At 41.7% G+C, this 20,687-nt stretch overlaps 1 protein-coding gene across 11 annotated transcripts in view; it reads right to left on the reverse strand.

The window, feature by feature from the left end:
* The window catches only part of adgrl3.1 (adhesion G protein-coupled receptor L3.1), a 111,724-nt gene that overhangs the window by 56,278 nt on the left and 34,759 nt on the right, over positions 1-20,687 (reverse strand). For all 11 annotated transcript variants that reach the window (XM_028975557.1, XM_028975558.1, XM_028975551.1 and 8 more), the window contains exon 5: positions 8,459-8,568. In XM_028975557.1, the coding sequence (XP_028831390.1) occupies positions 8,459-8,568 (110 nt within the window). The remainder of the gene's footprint in view (positions 1-8,458; positions 8,569-20,687) is intronic.

Here is a 20,687-nt window from a genome sequence, read left to right on the forward strand (position 1 = left end):
TCCAGTTTAGTTTTTTACCTTTACATTGTCTGCCTGATTGTTGAGGTCAGAAAATTAACCAGCATTCAAGCAACAGCCACCACTTGCATGTTTTTTTTTTATACAGGAAACGTGATTTTTTGAATTCTGCTTCTGGAGTTATGTGTAGTTAATTGGAATATAGCTTTATTTCAATTGCAATTATTATGAAGTCTTGTGTGAAATGGAGACTAAACCCACTAGCATTTTTTTACTGAGCAGAATGGAAGGTATGGCGGTTCTAAAGCACTTCTAAAGGAAATTCATTAAGAAACCGGGGAGGAATCTGAAAGAATTGCTGGTGCCACCTGATCCGTGGTTGATGCCAAAAACTGCGCCCCGTTCCACATCCCTACTCAACTCACACGGGAGTTTGTCTGACTGAAGTCTTTCCTGGCCGACGCACATACAGCGATGACGGGAGTGGGATGGGAGGAGGGGGGCTGTTCATTTTTAGCACAACAGACTGACACCGTTGAGGCGCCGCTGAGCGTGAGCGCGGTGTTAAACGCTTCCCTCCTCTCGCTCCTTCCCTCTCTGTACCCGGGAGCTCTGGGCATGGAGGGAACGAGGATATGGAAGAAACGTGATACTCATTCGCCTCTCCCACCTGCTTCTTTTTAGCACTCGAGCTTTCACCATTTTAAAGACGGTGTGTGTGTGTGTGTGTGTGTGCTATTCCCCAACTGTGCTTTCAGTGTTTTAAAAGTCTTTTAGATATACAGTGTGTGTGCGTCAGTTTCAGCTTCTTCTCAGCCTGGTCTGTTTTCAGGGTTTTAAAATGCACCTCAGACACTCACTGCTCCTCTGGGAAGCACCACAGAGTTCCTCCTTCCCCTTGCCACACCCCTGTGTGTGTGTTCGTGCCCTCTATGTTGGGTTGTGTGTTCGGAATCATTACCTATTCCCCATTCACACTTTCTCACCCCATTAAGAACGCTCTTAATGAAATATGCCTTGAAATTTTGTGGGTATTAATGCATCACTCAATGTCAAAGACGTGACATCAATGTGTGTGCAGGGTAGAAGGTAATGTTGCAGAGTAATGGTGTCCGTCTTTCACATTCACTCATTTATATCTCAGCCCAGACACACCTGAACACACACATTCTCAATACACACAGACAAGAAATTCATATGTAACAAATGATTTATAAATATGTGTGTTTGTATGAAGACCTTTCGAAACGTGACCTAACCTTAACATCGGAGCATTAACATCTCCTGTAAATATGGGTTTAATGCTATGTTTACCAAAATATCATGGGTTTCTGTGATTTTGAGGACATTTGATACATTGATACAATGACACTACACAAATACACACACACACACACACACACACACACACACACACTCTCAGCATAAGCATTAAGCCCTGCCCAGATAACTTTCAGACAAACCGATACATGCATGAGCTCACCAAGACACACACACACACACATAATAGCCGACCTCTTATAAAATGAGGAAGTGAGGTAGTAACGGGCCCACCAATCCTGACACCCCATAATGCTGTTTAATATGAAACGCTGTTAATTGAGCCGTGAAAAAGAAAGCAATAAGTGTCATTCAGAGCGAATCTGGGGAACACACACTGGGCCTTGGAAAGGGAAAAGAAGGAAAGCGAGCGGGCCTATCTCTTTATGGCCCAGTTAAATGAGGAAGGATAAGGGATTCGCAGATAGTCCGCGCGCTCTAAGCCGCAGCGGCTGCAGACAAGGATGCAGGCCATGTGATAAAGCACCCAGTGGAAAGGGGCGATGGAAATGCCAGACAAATGTCAGTCAATTTGCACAAAACCGCTTTTGTCAAAATGAAACAAAAGGAGAACTCAATCAGCGCCACTGTCTCGGCTTTTGTTGTACGCCTGTCGCAGTGTTTTTTTTGTTTTTTTTCCGTTTACCTTTTTTCATCACTCCACTTCCCCTCAGTACCTGTGAACAAACAAGATCACGAGAAGAAGTGTCTGACAAAGTGGGACATATCTGTTACTGTTATCAGATAAAAAAATGCCCCCAAAACCTTTGATTAAACGCTAACTTGCACTTAGCATTTTTTCCTTGCTGCCACCTTGGGGGAGGAATTGATTTCTATTTCCATCTAAAAAAATATATATTTTTTTTCTTTGAAAATGTTGGAGAGGGGCAGCGAGTCGGAAGCTAATTCTTACCATATTTATTCGATTATCAGGCTCAGCGCATTGCTAAGCCTGGATTGCGGTTACATGCTTCCTCTAATGTCTTCGCTTTCTTCCAATCAAATCAGGCATGGAGAACCAAGGTCACTTCACCAAGTAGGACAGGGAGGAATGTTCCTCCCTCTCTACCCGAGGAACGCCGAACGCTAGCACTGGCTGTCTGACTGCCTTCTAAATTTATTTCCTAAATTGGAACGAACGAGCAGAGATAGAAGTTTGAATTAGCCGTCTCCGTGGTGACAGTAATAAAATTCTGTGTTTGGAATTCCGCCGTGGTTCCGGAGTGGGGGTGTCTTGTACATTGGTTATGACAAGGGTGTCATAATTGGACATCCGTTCTGATTCCACAGCTTAATTAGATAACTTTGTTTTTGTTCTTCCTCTGGCTATGCAACTTGGATCACAGAATTATTATTATTTATTTATCTTTTATTGTTTTCTAATAAGTTGCAGCTTGCTGCCAATGAACAAGTGACCTAATGGGTGAGTCAAACTGCATCACGTATCATTATTATAACTAACACCCTCATGATTAGTTATGAAAAAATAGAATACAGTGAATGATGTGTGCTGATCTTGCAAGATTGTGAACTCCATTCACAGCAAAGAACTGCATTGAAACTACATTCCCTGATTGACTGTGGCCACTGGCCTCAGACATAGTGTCATGTGACCTTAAACACACAGCAATACAGAGAGAAGAGGTCTTGTGTGAATTAAACAGTTTGCTTTGAGCAGGAAGAGAAATCCAACATCCCCTAAACATTTTAACAGAAGTTCTGTGCTCCATGATTTGGATGTAAAGACGCTGATGACAGTCCAAATGTATAGTGCAAAAATATGTGTCAGACCAGAAGATAGGGTATAAGAATGTTTTAGCCAAATAAATGGTTTTTCAAAGAAAAGCTGAAATGCAATTGATAATTTTATGTGTTGAAACACATAATTTACAAATAGTTGTTGTTGATCCAGATGTATCAGGTGTGTATTTATGCATTAAAAAGGTGCTGGAAGGATTTGGTTATCTTGATAAAACATCTTGTAATTAATTCTATTTTAAAATTCAATAGCTGGGCTTTCTAGTGTATAAAAATGTCTATAAAATATATTCAATTATTCAATAATAAGTAAAAGGAGAAAACGGGAAATAATCAACAAAAAATGTACACTACATAATACAATTCTCTATAAAATACTACTTTAATTTTTTAAAATCCAATCCAACAAAAATCCTTAGTCAAAAACATATTTTGATTTTCCAATGAAAAAGTTCCTATTTAAATCAACAATATAGTTGCTGGTATTGTTGCTTAGCAACATCATTGAGCCAAAAGTGTGCTTTTCACATTACATTGCAACCAGTAGAACAAGGTAAGTAAAGAACTCTAGAATTGAATGATATCACAATGCATTCACTCCTAGGATGTCTTTCAGCCAATCAGGATGTGACATTCGAAGCATTTCAAAAATGAATGGAGCTGCCCTAATGTACAGTAACAGTCTACTTTTAGAATAGCAGCAAAAAGTGACAAACAGTGGAGGGCTGAACCCCCACTGTAAATCTGGCAGAAGTAAAAGTAGAAACCCAGATATCGCGAGCAGAGCGACGCACCGAGGCCTGGATCCCTGCCAAAGCCCCAACCACCTGGGAGAGTTGAGAGCCAAAAAAGACTCAGAAACATTTGGAGGCAAATCCCAGCTGGATTGGAGCAGAGGTAATTGAATTACCTGAATTTAATGCACTCTGACTCCTAAGACCTTGAAAATGACTGCATTTAAAAATAATATATATACACACATGCACATACATCATTCTCTGGGCTGGACTGTCGATTAAAGAGGATAAAATTAAAGGATTGATTACATCTGTGGCAGCAGAAATAAATAACTGAACCCCTGATTGGCACAGATAAATTATTATTTTTTAATCCGCCAAAAATATCCATCTTTCTTACCCTCATCATGCTCCGGATAACTCAGGCATCATTAGGTATTCATAATCATTTGATAAATACAATGTAATAATGGTGCTGCATATTGGTTCTGCAGTTTCTTCTAAAAGATAATGTTCATGTGAATTTTTAAAACTTTGGTCCTCACAAAGACATACAAACAAATACACACTTTACACTTAAGTACTGCTCAGTGTATCTTCAGGCACACTGCTCAAACACAGCTTTCGGCAAACGCACACTCTCATCACAAACACACGACACACACACACACACACACACACACACAAACAGAATGTGCTGAAGCTCAGCAGTTTTGAGCCCCTGCGCGGGTGACTCTACCTCCACGTAGGGTTTATAATGAGAGATGAAGGCAGTGTGATTTTATTAAATAAACTGCTGTCCACCAAGGCAGAGTGAGCCATTAGAAAGGAGCCCAGGTGGGGATTATAGAAGAAAGCCGAAGACCTAGAAACTCCATTCGGCCAGACGCCACTAATCCCTCTGTCATTTCTCATAGGGGCGCCTTGTGAGGCAGGAGAATCATTTAGAGATATTGACTGGCGCATCGACCAGCCATTCCTGTCAAACGATGCAATTATGGATGGGAAAACATCACATTTCTTTATTTTTTTTCTACATTTCTGATAACACTGGGAAAAAAGAGAGAGAAAGAAAGAAAAGATGCATTTATAAAGCACTCCCACTGTGTTCTATTAGAGGTTCAATAAATATTTCCAGCTGTTTCTTTCTAATGAAGCTGTGTGAATCAGCCAGACATAAGCTTGCTGTTCAGAAAAGAATGTTAGCATGTTTGTTGCGGCCACAATACGCAAAACGGAATCAGGACACCTGCGATGGGAATAGTGGCATAATTTTTAAGTAACGGGTAATCTAACCAATTACTGTTTCCGTGGTTAAAACGCTGTTGACATTACTGACATTAACATGTGGCGCGTTATTGTAATTCAGCTGTTTTCATCCGACCAGCCATAGGAGCAGCAAAGCTTAGTTCTTTTCTAGACAACTGCATAATGGATGATGATTGGCTAAAATTTCAACATTCATGTCCAAAGGTGTTTAAGCCAAAGGTGTTTAACACACGGGCAGGAGAGACACAGCAATTCAAAAGTTTTTGCAGTGGAGATACAGACATGACTTTTCGTTGTTGGAATTAGACGTAAGAATGTATATGTTAAATGAGCATTATCCCCTGAAAGTCTTTATCCATGCCAGTGACGATTCAAACCAAATCTCCTCATCTCACATTTAATCAAAGTCAGTGGCCAAGAACGTGGAAGTTGATAGCAACCAAACCAATGGCTAACATTGTGCTAACGGAGGAGGAGGCGGAGCCACAATTGACATATTTTAACATATTTTAATCTAAGTTACTTTCCCTGGTAACTAATTACTTTTATAATGCTGTCACTAACTCAGTTATGTTTTGAAAGAAGCAACTAGTAACTAGTAACTAACTAAGATGTGTGCCCAACACTGCAGGACACACAGTGCATCCTGTACTCACCTAGCTAACATACACACCCCTTAATGGAAAAAGCATTTGCTGATCACACTATCCTCTTTCAGCAGCATAATGCACCCTGCAAAACGAGTTGTTTCTGCAATCTTAATCCAGTCCGACGTGTACTGAAGAAGCCAATTTAATCAATGGAAGCACCATCTCAGAAGTGTTACTATGGTGTTCCATACCACAGCATACCTTCACAGGTCTAGTGGAGCCCATGCTTCGTTGGAGCAAGCAAAATGGGGGCCGTGTCGATATTAGGCGGGTGGTCATACTCTTGTGGTTGATGTGTGTCTGTGGGTGTAAACCCTTTCCTGTGTTCTGGAAAAACTCGCAAGCTAAATTCGCCTTCATTTTTTATTTTTTTTGTTCTAAGCTATTTTGCAGCCTCCATTATCTATAGCTGCCGCCTCTTTCTCCATTTCACAACTATTCCCATGTCGAGTGACGAGCTCCATTTCACTGGAGCGCAGATCTAACACACATCTTCCTCAATCGGCCACGTTCAATGGCCCCTCCCGGCTAATGGATCCCCATAATGTCTGCCCCGTTAGCCTGGCTCCTTTAATGACTTTTGGGGTTTGAGAAGTTGCCTGTTTTTCTTTTCTTTTTATTTTTTGTCTTTTAGAGGAACCCAATACAGGCAGACCTCTCTCCCCTCTTCCTCTCCCCTACTCTTTCCCTATAATCCGATAAGCCCGGGCCTTATCCTCCTCTCCTCTCCTCCCTCCTTCCTCCCTTCCCTTTCTCCGCATCAGCTGAGGAGGAGAAGGTATCGCGTTTTGTTTCCATCTGCTGCGGAGAGGGATAGAGACGAACATTATTTAATCTGGCCCGTCACTCGAGACGATAAGGCGTATTTGGTGGAAGGTAATTGAATGTTTCTGGAGGCAATCGGGGTGCCGCGCGCGAATGGACGTTGGGATGCGATAAATCTCTCAGCTGCTAAAATCGCTCTGATCTCCACCGGGGTCTGTGTGCATCCTCCAGGTGAAGACGGGTCCTCGGCTCTCCTGCCCGAGGTGTGTACGCGCGGCGAGCAGCGTTGCCTAGAGGCGGGCGGGGCTTTGCAAAGTAGCATATAAATTGTTGTGGTTATTGTTGCCACCTCTCAGAAGTGGAATTAAGGACCTGATCCTTTTCTTACAATGTTAATGGGAAAAGGGCCCCTTGATTATGGCTGCCGAGGGGTGGTTGTTCTTTTGCTAATCCCATGTGAAGAATTCGGAACAAACAGCGCTACATATTGATCTGTCATCTCAACGCGTTGGGATTCCTCAAACTAAAGAACATGTGGCAGCCCTACCTACCTGTAGTCCTCCCACAAGTCCACACTTTGGGGACGTCAACAAATGTGCAGACGTATGGAATGTGAAATATGTCAGACTTTGATGGTGCTAGGCTTAAAAGATGATTTTTTTTGCGGGCCGCCAGCCAGAAGAGCACAGATGCTGCCTTTTTTTTTTTTTTGTGCACTTGTCTTGGGCTGAAGCATCTTCAAAGACAGGATTATTTCTTCATCATGGATTTTCCCTTACAGGCAGCAGTTTCGTATAGAGGAATTAGCAATTTTATGTTGATTAGATTATTTCTGTTTACACAGCAGCCCAATACTGTTTCTGTGATGTGCCGTATGGGATACTAAGCCATTAATTTTTACTACATTTCTGTGCCATAAAGTTGCAGAAGTTTACATCTAGATTTACATTTGCGGCATTTATTAGACGCCCTTATCCACAGCTAATTACAGGGACAGTCCCCCTGGAGACACTCAGGGTTAAGTGTCTTGCTCAGGGACACAATGGTAGTAAGCAGGGTTTGAACCAGTGAAGTTCTAGTACTCCGGTTCTCAGTTGACTGTCTAACTCACTAGGCCACTACCACCTGTACCAATTTAATGCAAAAATGTAAATATCAAAATGTAAATTGAAACAAACAAGAAAACATATGGTGCATAAAAATATTGGCCAGAATTTGGGGGGAAATTCAGAGACATTGTGATGACTTAGTTCTTTGTCTCTAATGACAAAATGCATTAAAACTTTTTCCAGGACTCTTTATCTTTCCGCCATCTACCATATTGGACCTACAAATATCAGATACATTCTTCAAGTTCACGCTTTATTAAAGGGCACATCAAGGGCTAAATAAAAGAAGACATGAGTGTCCATTGAGATCATACCTTAATTGCCTGTCTTCACAAAGGCTCAGAGTTCAAAGGTCAGGGGCTGAACACGCCCGCTGAATCATCTCTTAGCGGTCCAGCATCTTATCGCTGCTTCAAGCGTAAAGGATTCCAGAAAAACACTTAGCACCTTCGGTTCCTCAGGCCCGTATCATGTTTTATTTGTCTGGGGTGCCGCCATTGGGTGATATTTCCATGTGACTTGAGCACTTTTTGGAGAGGGAGTATTAAGTTCAATGCCATCCTGTCAGCACGAGCCAGAGGGCCGCTACGCTAGGCTAACTCAGAGCGAGCGTTCTGCTGAATTGGCTGAGCCAGCTTTGGATTTACGCCTTCCCGGACTGACACCGGGGCCAGAGGACCGCAGGTCTGCTGAGAGTCTCCTGAGCTTCAGCTGACATTCGCTGGTCCACACACCCTGTACTGCCACTGTACTGCACAGTACTGTACCAGACCTGTGTTCGTTATTCTGCTTATTCGTATTTGCGGACCTGTTGGTGTGTGTGTGTGTGTGTGTGTGTGTGTGTGAGTAAGACAACACTAATGAGATAGTATAAAAGTTACTAGTTACTCACTGTAAGGGACACACTCATATTGGACCTCCAGATATTTATAGGTTCCGGGACAGGGATCGGGAAACACGTCCGGGCCGGCCACAACAGCGCACTGGGTTCGATTGTTACACCTGTAACACACACACACAAACACACAGGGAATGTTGTTCATTCATCAGCATAATGGGTGGTTCCTCTTCGGAAGACCTGCTATCAGCTTCCCACCAGCACAAACACAAGATAAATAGATACCTTGATCCTAATGCAGAAAGAAACATTAATGGCCCTTTAATGGATTAAAGTCACTATATATTAATTGCTGCATTGAGGATGTGTTATCCATCTAATTAATATGAAACATTAGGAGCAAATGGCTTCAAAAATAAATAAATAATAGCCCCTTTCACCGTCTAAATTGGTCTTATATGGTGAGACGAGAGATTTAATTGATGTGAAGAGGAAGGAGACAGTGACAGGGTCACCTCTAAAACACACATACACACATTTCTGCATCTTTCTGAAGACCAGGTGTGATAACTATGGAGCAGACATTTTATACACATGTACCTACCACCACAAAACAAAAATCATCTATGACTAAACCTTAAAATGCATGAAAGTCTGAAACCCTTTTTTTGCTTTTAAATTGGCTTGTTTGAAAAAATTTTGCTAAATAATTCTAAGATTTCCGTCAATGTGCAGACAGAACACACCCACACACAACAGACTGTGACCATGTTGATATACTGGACACAGGCAATGTGTGAGAGAATAGACGCCACATCTGTTCAGCCGTGGCATTAGCCCATGTATAAACGTGAATGTATAAATATTCCATATAAATCATTTATCACCAGAACTTTTTGTTTTAACACAGGAAAATTCGGTGGTTCTCTCTGAGCAAAATATTACTGTACTGAAAGACACACACATGCACACACACAGGCCTGGAAAGCTCATTTACTCCCTTCTTCCTTCAGCACAAGCCCCAGAAGGTCTGCCAGACCACTTCAATTGGCAGATGCCTTCACAACTGAGTATGAGTGCGTGTGGAGTGTATTTCATGTGTTTGTGTGTGCAAGTATCCCTGTGTGGCTACAAAACACGGAGCGTAACACACGCACGCTCACAGAAAAGTGCATGCCTTCAAGTGTGTGTGAGTGTGTGTGTGTGTGTGTGTGTGTATATGTACATGTGTCAGTATGCACATGTCTGGATGCCGTATGTCACGCACAGTTCAACTGTTTCTAATTAAGGTCTCTTTTGACATGGCACTGCAGGCCCAGACCTCAACAATGTCCTGGTGTGTGGAAGTGAAACCCAGGCCAGAATTTACTGAAAGTTTGGAATGTTTAAATATGAGTGTAACCTTCAGTTGGAAATGTGTCATGCTCTTACGAAATGATGCTTTTTATATAATTTCAGTTTTCAAGCATCTGAATAAACAGGGAAATTAATATATACTTTTTAAATAGAACTTTTTATGGATGATCGTCAGATTTGCTCTTAGTGATGCAGCCACTCAGCATCTGTAATTTATTCATTTACACAAGCAAATGTATTCAAATCTTTCCCCAGTTTCTAGGTTCTGTGTAAACTTTGGCCTGTGCAGTCAATTCAGCAAGACACTCAATTCAAAAACTCAAAGTACACAGTCTGTGTGTGGTGTGTGTGTGTGTGTGAATGCACTCCAACACCAATGACAAGTGCCTGTATGTTTGCATATGTGTGTTTATTTTGTCTGAACTGTCTAAACTCTGAAGGCTTGTGTGTGTACAGTGTGTGTGTGTGTGTGTGTGTGTGTACTGTGTATGTGTGTGTGTGTGTGTGTGTGTCTGCATTTGTGTGCCTAGGTTCACAGAAGCAGTGAATTCATTCATATATTCGGGCAACTTTGCCATCCTTGTCCTTAAAACATTTTGCAGTGAACTGTTCAGACTCACATTGAACAGTTCTTGATGACATGGTGACATGTTTCATCTAACTCCAGCAGAACCACTGCATACATGCACACACACACACACACACATTCGTGCTCTCACTCTCTCGCTCATACACACACTGCAGAATCTGAAAGAGGACTTTAAGCTCAGCTATTCCTCTCCCACTCTGAGTAACCATGGTAACGGATCCGTCCGAATCCAAGGGGGTGGGGAGGGAGGGAGGGAGGAGGGAGTGTGTCTGGGATTCTAGCACTTGTCGTTTGATTCATGCTGCACAGATGAGTCCAATGGACGGCAGCAGCACAGGGCCTGAGAATAAAGCCTTCATCTGCCCCACAACACGCCACAGAGAGCTTCAGAGGATCAGAGCGAGAGTGAGACAGAGTGTATGAATAAGTGTGTGTGTGTGTGTGTGACAGAGAGAGAGGGACAGAAAGTGACACAGAGCGATACATATGAGTGTGTAAGTACTACATAATAAAGATATATTAACTTTACAAGCACAATGCTGTACGTTTTTTTACAGAAGTCAAGCTCAAGACTGCAGGAATCAAAAATGTGTGCAAAAAAACACAAATGTATTACAGTGACATGGCATCTTGTCCCCTGTAAGATCTGAGTATACCAGATGTGTGATGATTCAAGGATTTTGTTTCATTCGTGTAAGTGTGTACGTGTCCAGATCCTGCGTGTCTGTGTGTGTGGTGATTATACTTTAAATGGAAGTGCTATGTGAGCAGCAATGTTATGTAAAGATAAAATTAAGGTCAGACTACTGCAGCAGCCAAGACAGTGTATAATCTGCTCATATAATGTTCATGTGTGTGTGTGTGTGTGTGTTCCATGTCTATGTATGAGTTGGAAATACATGTTTAGATCTTAATGGGGACTAATTGGGGATCAATTGTGTGTCTTAAGAAACACACGACATCATGATGTTTCAGTCATGACAACTTGGCTGTCCTCACAAAACAATTCATTGTTAATATTTAGAAAATCTTGATATGGGGCTAGTTACAATGATCTAATGATCTGTGTGTGAATGTCTGCCTGTATATGCTTTGTGTGTGTGTGTGTGCGTGTGTGTGCTGTAATTGCTGAGCTCTGACAGTGTAGTGCTGGGGGGGAATCTCTGGTTCGTAGTGAGTGGAGAGAGGAAGCACCACAGTATATAGGACAGTTAGACACATGACCTGATTCAGGAGAGGAGAGGAGAAAGGAAGGAAAAACAAGAATTCAAGACGTGCAAATCAGTGTCTTCTGTTTTCTTTTCAGATCTGTTTTTCTGTTTGTGCCGTCTGTCACACACTGTCTCTGTGGGATCATTGTGTGTGTGTGTGTGTGTGTGTGTGTGTGTGTTTCAGAGAGTGTGCTTGTGTAAAGACAAGGAATGTCATGTTCAACAACATTAACGTTGACTTTGCTCATTCAGTGATAAATGTGATATGAATGACATTTTCAATTATATTCATTATTCAAAACAATAAAAAGCCCAATCTTCTGAGTCTGTGAGGACATTTGGTGCCCATTAAATACATACAAAATATATTGGTGAAACAATTGCTCAAATAGTCTGTGCCAGGACTCAGGAAACAGAGCCTCTGAAATTAATCTCGAAATGGAAGGAAATAGCTTTACTCTATACAGTCTCTCTCACACACACACACAAACACACACACAAACACTCCACTGACTCTGCTTAGAACAGACAGGCTGCCGGCAGAGTGAGCTACAGACAAGTGACAAGTGGACAAGAACTAGGCCTAAATCTGTGTGTGTGTGTGTGTGTGCTCCCAGTGGTCCGGGTGTCTCTAAATGAGAACGTAGAAGCAGTGTGAGACAGGAACAGCCTCCTGTCATCACCCCGACTCTGGGGCCCCGGCAGTGGACACACACGCTAATGTAGACCCTGCTCCACCGGGACCCGGCCCACTGGCTTCCATTCAGTTGGTGCCAGAACCGCCGCACATTAACGTTCTGCAGGAAAATATTAAAATCCCTGATAATGCCTAAATAATTAACATTAGTCTTCGTTTCACCCTCCGTTTATGAAAACAATTTGGTATTTGGCTGAAAGAGCGGCAATCAGGCTGCTTTACATATGTAATTCTCAGCCGCCAACGTCCCCCGCCTGCCTGATCAGCACTGATTAACTCTCCTGATTGATTACACTTCCTCATTGATTAGGGGGCCCATAGGATGGCTTCAATCAGCGCTACCTGGCCAATCATTGCAAATATTCATAACAAGGCCTGGCTAATCGTCTCCATGGTGATTACATCAATGTGGCCCCAAGCGACGGGAAAGGTCAGTGTGTCCGAAACTAAGGAGTGAGAGGAATGATGGGAAAAAAGAAAAGGAAACAGTTAAAGAAAAACAGTGAGAGAGAAAGAATACTAGGAAATGCTAGAACATGTGTGGGAGAGATGGGGAGATGATGGAGGGATGGGACAAGAAAACACACACAAACATTTTTTATGATATATATCATAAACAAGAATATATGTGATATAAGATTGATTGTCTAATATATACACACACACACACACATACACACATATATATATCTAAATATTCCAGAATATATATGATCTAGGATAGATTATGTAGGATATATACTGACTATGGCTGGCCACCAATTTAATCTATTAATTAATCATACATTTTATAATGCATTAATGACAATGAATTCTTGTCACCCCAAAAGAGTGTGAACTTTGTGTCATATACTGTGAGCATTTATATAGTTGCATCTAATAATGCCTGATTTCCACTCTCTGTGTTCAGGAACACACCACAAGCACGAAGCTCCACTGTTGATCCATTTCAAAATAATGTAAATGCGCATCTTTATGTCTCTGGCTAGGATGGATTTATCACGTGTGTCGTAGGTCAGCTCCCACACAGGAAATAATCTAAACACAGCTGTGTTAATTGCATTAAATTTATTTTAACACGTTAAGTATTTACACATAAATTGTAATGATTAACAGCCCTAATTCAGATTTTGGGGGGGGGCGTGAAAAACAGGAGATAGTCTGGACGTGAGCGGGACGGGGAATGAAATGATGGGGAAAAGGCATACATGAATGAGAGATGCAAAGAGGGATATACAGAAAAAGAACAAAGACTGAAAAAAAAAACCCCATCATGTGTGTTCTCATGTGTGAGAGACAGACTGCAAGAGAGAGAGAGAGAGAGAGAGAGAGAGAGGGAGAGCCGGAGAGAAAGAGGCTGGGTTGAGGTGGAGCATAATAAATAAAGCGTGATGTCACACTGTTCTATAAAAAGCGTCTGCAGACGGCGAGAGAGAGAGGAGGAAGGAGAGCGCCTTTCGCTCTTCCTCTCTCCCTCCCGCTCTCTCTCTCTCTCGCTCTCTTGCCGTAAGTGGGTCCACATCATGCCGCACTTATATAATGGAGGTTTGGCGCCGTGTGAATATTCACAGACTGGAGAGTGCAGAGGCACGCCGACGTGCGTCTTCAGTCCACGTAATCAGTCCACCTATGGCAATCTGGCGAGAAAATGGTGAACGCTGAGGCGTGTATGGGTGTGAGAGCATGTACCTGTGTCACAGCGGGCAGAGCACACGCCGAGTTTCAAACATGCTTCATGTTTTGGGACCTGACAGGGAGAGAGTTACGCACACAGGGCCTCAGCACTTCTAGTAAAAGACCCACAGGCACTTTAGCACTTTAATTCTGTTGGAGAGCGCGTGAGCCGGTGTGTGTGTGTGTTCGTGCGGGCGCGAGGGTATCCATTCGTGTGTACAACGGCAGGCTTGAGCTTTCTAAACGTCTCCCTCTGCAGCCCCAAATCACCTTTACTGCCCTTTGCCGCTATTAACACCTCACATTACCAAGCCGCTATCACACACTTGCTGCCTCACAAAGATAAAATGGCCGACTGCGCCACATAATCATTTCAATGCCATTGTTTTTTGTATAGAAGTGACTCGAGCCGTCGGTTCCTGCATGACTATGTACATGCGTTTGATTTTTTTCATTCTTATTTTTGTATTGAAATAAAATGTAATTCACTGTAATTATTTAGCACGTTAAAATAAACCAAGACAGTTGCGCAACGCTTTGTTTACTGAACGCCCACATATACACATCAGGGTGGGAATGTCTGACTCCCCATAGTCTCTGCTTCTCACTTAACCCACAATAAACTCTCCGATTAGCCAACATGTTCAGGAGAATTGAATAAATGGATTTGAACGGATGGTATTTGCGCTGCACTTGAAAACATTCTGCCGCAGGCAATGGTAAGCCATGGTCGCACAATTCAGTTTGATTCCCAAAGTAAAAGGGAAGTGGCACCATTGACGACTTCAGCACTTACATTCGAAAGTGAAGTGATTGTCATTGTGAAACACTGCAGTACAGCGCACGGTGCACAAAATGAAATGTGTCCTGCCCGTGTGAATTTAACCCGTCACCCTTAGTGAGCAGTGGGAAGCCGTGACAGGCCATGACACTCAGTGGCACCCCATGGCACCCCAGTGGCACCTTGCCAGTTCGGAATTTGAACCGCTTGGAATTCGAACCGGCAACCTTCCAATTACGGGTTCACTTCCTTACCTGCTAGGCCACCACTGCCCCCTTTTTTTTGTGAAAGGCACACGAACTGTTACAATCTAAGCCTCTAAATTATATAAAATAGATTTTATATAATTTAGTAAGCTTTAATATTAAGAATTACCTGAGATGAATCGATTGACAGGCCTAATTTGTTTGGTCTATTACACAATACATTTGTTTGATCATTAGGGAACTGTTTGTACATTCCTTCAGTTCTTATACCATTTGCATTTACATTTATGGCATTTATCAGACACCCTTATCCAGAGTGACGTACAATCAGTAGTTACAGGGACAGTCCCCCCCTGGAGACACTTAGGGTTAAGGGACACAATGGTAGTTAGTGGGATTCGAACCTGGGTCTTCTGGTTCATAGGCGAGTGTGTTACCCACTAGGCTAATACCACCCCTAGTTTAAAGGATATTCCTGTAATTCCTGTAAGGCAGAACTTCACGATTATCTAATAGATATTACTATTGTGATTCAAGCTTCGCTAATGTGACTGAGAATTACCACATGAGGTACCATCATTCACTCGATTTCTGAAATTAGACACACGTTTAATGTGTCACACTATTTGAATAGAGTAACACTTTTATATCTCACATTACTTGAATTATTTGTCTGATAAATGGATGTAATATAATGTAACTGCTCTATATTGGCATGAAATGGGATGCAAGAATGAGGCCTTCTATAGGCACAACATTATCACAATATGTTTAAATGTTAAACTGAATTAATAATAAGTTAAATAATATTATATATATATATATATATATATATATATATATATATATATATATATATATATATATATATATATATATATAAATTACTGCATTATTATTATAATCATTATTATTATTATTCGATTAATGCTATCAGACATTGTGTCAGGATTGCCTGCAGCTGGGCTCCACACCGGAAGCCAATCCTGATGCCCCATAAATGCCGGAAGTTTCTGCCCGTTCGGGGTCGCTGGCATTTTCGTGAACTCTATGCACGAACTTGACCTTGTTTGGTGTTATGTGTTTTGAGTTCTGGCAATCGCCACACGCCTACGGGTTTGTTTATGTTCTTTATTTAAGTTTAAATCGTTTTCGGCCACCGCGCCAGTCTTTATTTGTATTTCTTTGTTTGTTATAATAAAACCCCCTTCCCAGCATGTCAAACCTCTGCGCTTCCTTCCCTCGTAAGTCCGTAGTCGTGACACATTGCTGAGTTACAAATCTACAATAAATTCTGCTAATCCTGTACTGAAAGGTAAGACCTGAATGCACACTTTTGTTACTGAATAAATAAATGTGTGTATGTGTGTTTTACGCAAGACCAAATGACCTCATGAAGAGTAATAATAAATATATTATGAGGGCATTTCACACAAAACTACAAAATTATCTCAAGAGTGCATTTTGGCATCTTTGAACCACACCTCCAGTTAACACGAGGAAGCGTCGAAAGAATGAAATGTCTAGTGTGAGCTTGACAGCCAAACCCCTTACATGACAGCTGAGGTGACAAGGTGACAAAACATATAAGGAGTGTCATGGGAGCTGTAGTGCACAGTTGTAGTGTGAAAATGAAGAGTGCATAGCAATCATGAGTTTATTTAATTTTAAAGCATATTATAAAAAATGACTAGATTTGTGTATAGTTGTATGTATTACTGTGAACTATATTATATTATATATTATCTTTTCCAGTAAGTAAAGATATCAAACTTTGAGGAAACAAAAAAGGAGACTCTCCTAACTCTTTGCGAAACACTGTATCTGTGCAGAATGAATGTTCTTTGACAGACTAAAAGTTTCACACAAAACAGTCTTTGATTATGCATAAGGCTGGAGTTACACAGGGACGCGCGTAAAAATGAAGGTGTGAAAGTGGATGGATGTGTGGGCGGGTGGATAATGATCAACGAGAAACAAGTCAATGAATGTAAATGATTGTCACCGTTTTAAACTGGAGATCAAACAAATAAATAATCTGAAGCCTTTTCTGCTGCTTTAGAAAAAAGTAAGGAGCGGTGTGCATACATGACTGCTAATTTTCAGTTTCTCCCAATTGAAATTCACACATCAGAAGATCATTCTCCTCTTATTCCTATGGAAGAGGTTTATTTTTAATTGTTCGGGATGATAAACTGAGGCATTCGCATTTTGTGCCATTATGACTATAGCAGAACACTGATGATATTGAACAATCTATCATTTCCTTTTCATGTATCATTGTACAGAAAAACCATGTCAATTTCTTTGTTAAACATGTATGCAGGCATGTTTGTGTGCATGTGTGTATGAATATGTGCTTGCATTTATTCTGTACAGAGAACAGTGTGTGTGTGTGTGTGTGTGTGTGTGTGTTTGTTCTGGCTGGAGTGGAATACATGGCAAATGGGAGGAGCCTCCCGAAAATCTGCGGCAGGCAGATAATTTCTCTCACCTGAAGCCACTCCACCAAAATCGATGTGGTGTTAAGAAGCGGCATGCAGGTGAGCGAACACGAGGAAAAAGCCACGAGCGGTTAAGCTGCTCCACGGGACTGAACGGCAGCCTGCACGCTCCCCGGGAAGCCTGTCTTCACCTCCACCTCCCTCACACCGAAGAGCACCTGAGAGTCCCAAGAACCTCACTCTTGCAAAACAAACACAGAGCTGTACCGTTAAAATTGCAGCTTATTTTTCTGTAATAAATTTACTCTCTGGAGCGGTTCTCACATCTACGTTCATGTCTGTTGACTCTTCGGTTGCTTGGGGAGACTCCCACACACGTGAAACAGTTCACATCTGGGCCTTAGTGAGTGTGTGTGTATGCATACTTCTACCTGTACCAAATGCAAATACAGGACAAAATGAGAGTTTGCTAAATCCCATATTTTGCTGGTTCCCACTGGGAAAAATATTCCTATAGGTATTTAGTTAAATATAATGATTTAATGATAATACAAATGGCACTGTATTAGGACTGGACAGAAGCTATAAAATGTATTTTGAGATAATTACATTACAATACTACTTCAATTATACTAAATTTTGAGGTATAATTGATTATGATAAAATTGTCTTATGTAATGGGGGAAAAAAATGATCTCGTATAGTAAAACTCACATAGGGCTGTAGCTAGTCATTACTTTAAAATAACTGAGTAGTTTTATATATTGGATAAGACAAGCCTTTCCTTTTATTTGAACCTTTCCTTTTAACACTCCTTTTAACACTAAACCCGTCATTTTTTGATCAATTAAACGACAAAACGTCAAATTTAAACAGGTTGCAATGTAGTGTATTTAAAATTTTGTATTGCTTTGTGGCATCTTTTGAAAAGCTAAAAATTTCAAATACAGCCAAACCGATGATAATTAAAATGTTGTGTGTGTGTGTGTGTGTGCGTGCGTGTGCAGCTCTGGTTTTCCTCACAGTCTGCTGGCCTTCAGAAGCCGATCCGCTGTACATCTCACAGATGTGCGGAGATGGACGCCTTTGATATCAGCACCAATTACAGCTATGAAAGCAGCACACAGCAGAAGCCCACAGAGAGGGAGTGAGAAAGACCGGCAGATTTACACACACAACAGTCGAGTGCGATAGTGATGAAAAGCCAAAAAGACGACGCCTTTCGATTTTTATCTTCGTAGCTTCGAAGAATCGTTGTGTGTGTGCTTGACATGTGTGAGGCTGCGTGAACGGGAGACACCGTATGCATGCAGTTTTGTGTGGAGGCATCAAGGGGCTTTGGTGTGCATGATCACCACTGACAATGGGAATGAGAAGGAGACTGAGAGAAAGCTTCCGGTTTCTGATGTGTTTCAATCAAACCCCTCAGAGACACACAAAAGGCATAAAGTTCCTGCTATAGGCACTGCATATGCACGCATATACAGTATTTATGCAATATGAATGCAATGCACACCCACTGGAGGAAGCTAACTGGGTGGAGTTCACAAACAAATCGTTATTAAAATGATCTGGATTTTTCATATGTTCATTTGCCCATCTGCGGTTGGGTAAGGGGACAATGATGTGCCTCTGTTTATTTGCATGAAGGCAAGCGCAGATGATGTGAATGTGTGTCCTTAAGCCACATTCTTGTGGCCATTGTGTATGTGCGCATGCACATGTGTATAGGTGTGCATGCAAGTGCTCCGTGACAGGTTTGTTGCTCAGTGCCCGTGAATGGAGACTCCCTTCGGACTGTGTCTGAGGCTGGCCTGTGGCCCTGCTAATTGGAGCTTGCAGTTGGGCCTGCCCTGGGGCTGTGAGTTTGTGTGAGTGTGCGTGTGCATGTGTGTGTATGAGAGCCAAACGCAGCTGGCAGTACACACAGTTAGACTCAGAAGCCAGACCTTTCCTAAGGGCAGCAGCAGAGTGAGATGGGCGAATTAGGCAGAGTGATGAAGTGACATAAACAACATGGCCACTGTACAGATCCGTGCACCCAGTGCCTCACTAATAAAGCCGGCAGGGAGTGAAATCTACTGATCTGCAACAATATGTTCATTTATTTAATTACTTATATTTAGCTGTAGAAAAAGATAAATGAGAATGCTATTGCTTTAGCATGTTTACAAGCTTTGACTGGGTGTGTTGTCATATACACGTTCATAAAAAAAGAAAAAATAAGTCAGAATAGTCTTGCTAATTGTCGGCTAATGATTGAGCAGAAGCAGCAACTTTTTGAAGCCTGGTGAGGGTGGCTTGTGCATGCATAGATAGATCGATAAACTGATAGATTGATTGGTGTATAGATCATTAAAAATGAAAATAGAATTCAAAGATTGTTATGCCAGATAAAATATAGAAAAAGTGAGCATATATGAACATGAATACAAGACTATTACACACCATGGGAAGATAAAGGTAACAACTACCACGCTCGTAGACCACTGACTACTTTTGTGCTCAGGATATGTGGGGAGACAAATTCTGATGATGACCTTGAAGAATAAAGAATTTAATTAAAAAAATTCCCTCATTTCTGATGCTGGGAAAACATCATGTGACTTATTAATATTTAAAATGCACCTGTGTACTGGCAGAAATGTTTGAATGGAAAGTGAATGGGGCCTAAAATTAATGTGAATATTTTCCCTTGGACCAAGCGTAAATCGGAATAAACAGGCTGCACAGGTTCACATAAACAGTAGCGTGCAAAGATAATAGAACACCTTCATACTGAGGGTGTTTATGCAAAAATCTCCACGCACCTCTGCATTTCTCTCAAGGCTGAATTTGACTTGTGTTGATTATTCATTATTATCTGGTTTTGCTGAATTTTATGAGCTCTGTCGGATACAAGCGAGCGTGATTCATCCCGGGAAACAGACGGAGAAGAAAAAAAAAAGTGCCGTTAAAAGGATTTTCATGCATCTCTGCCTTGATGTTCACCGTTGTGCCAGTGCATAACATTACATTATGTTGTGCCAGCTGTGGCATAGCTGGCACAGTGGTGACTGATCAGACAGCAGGTTGCCAAGCAGACTAATGCTGCCTCTTCTCCCTCGGAGGGCAAGAGCATGTCTCCGTCGTGTGCAAACTTGTCCGACGAGCACTAGGAGAGCACCAGGCAAGGCAGTGTTCATCCATTTCTGAGCAGCCCGCCGCTGGCAGGTTAGGAAAATGGCTGCCTAGCCTGTTGCCTTGGATCCAAACTGCATTTTATATTCACCGTGAATAAAGTTCATGTGGGGGTTCCACTATATGCACCAGATTCCTTCCACAG

This window comes from Denticeps clupeoides, chromosome 4 (assembly GCF_900700375.1).
Source record: "Denticeps clupeoides chromosome 4, fDenClu1.1, whole genome shotgun sequence".
Taxonomy (NCBI): Eukaryota; Metazoa; Chordata; class Actinopteri; order Clupeiformes; family Denticipitidae; genus Denticeps; species Denticeps clupeoides.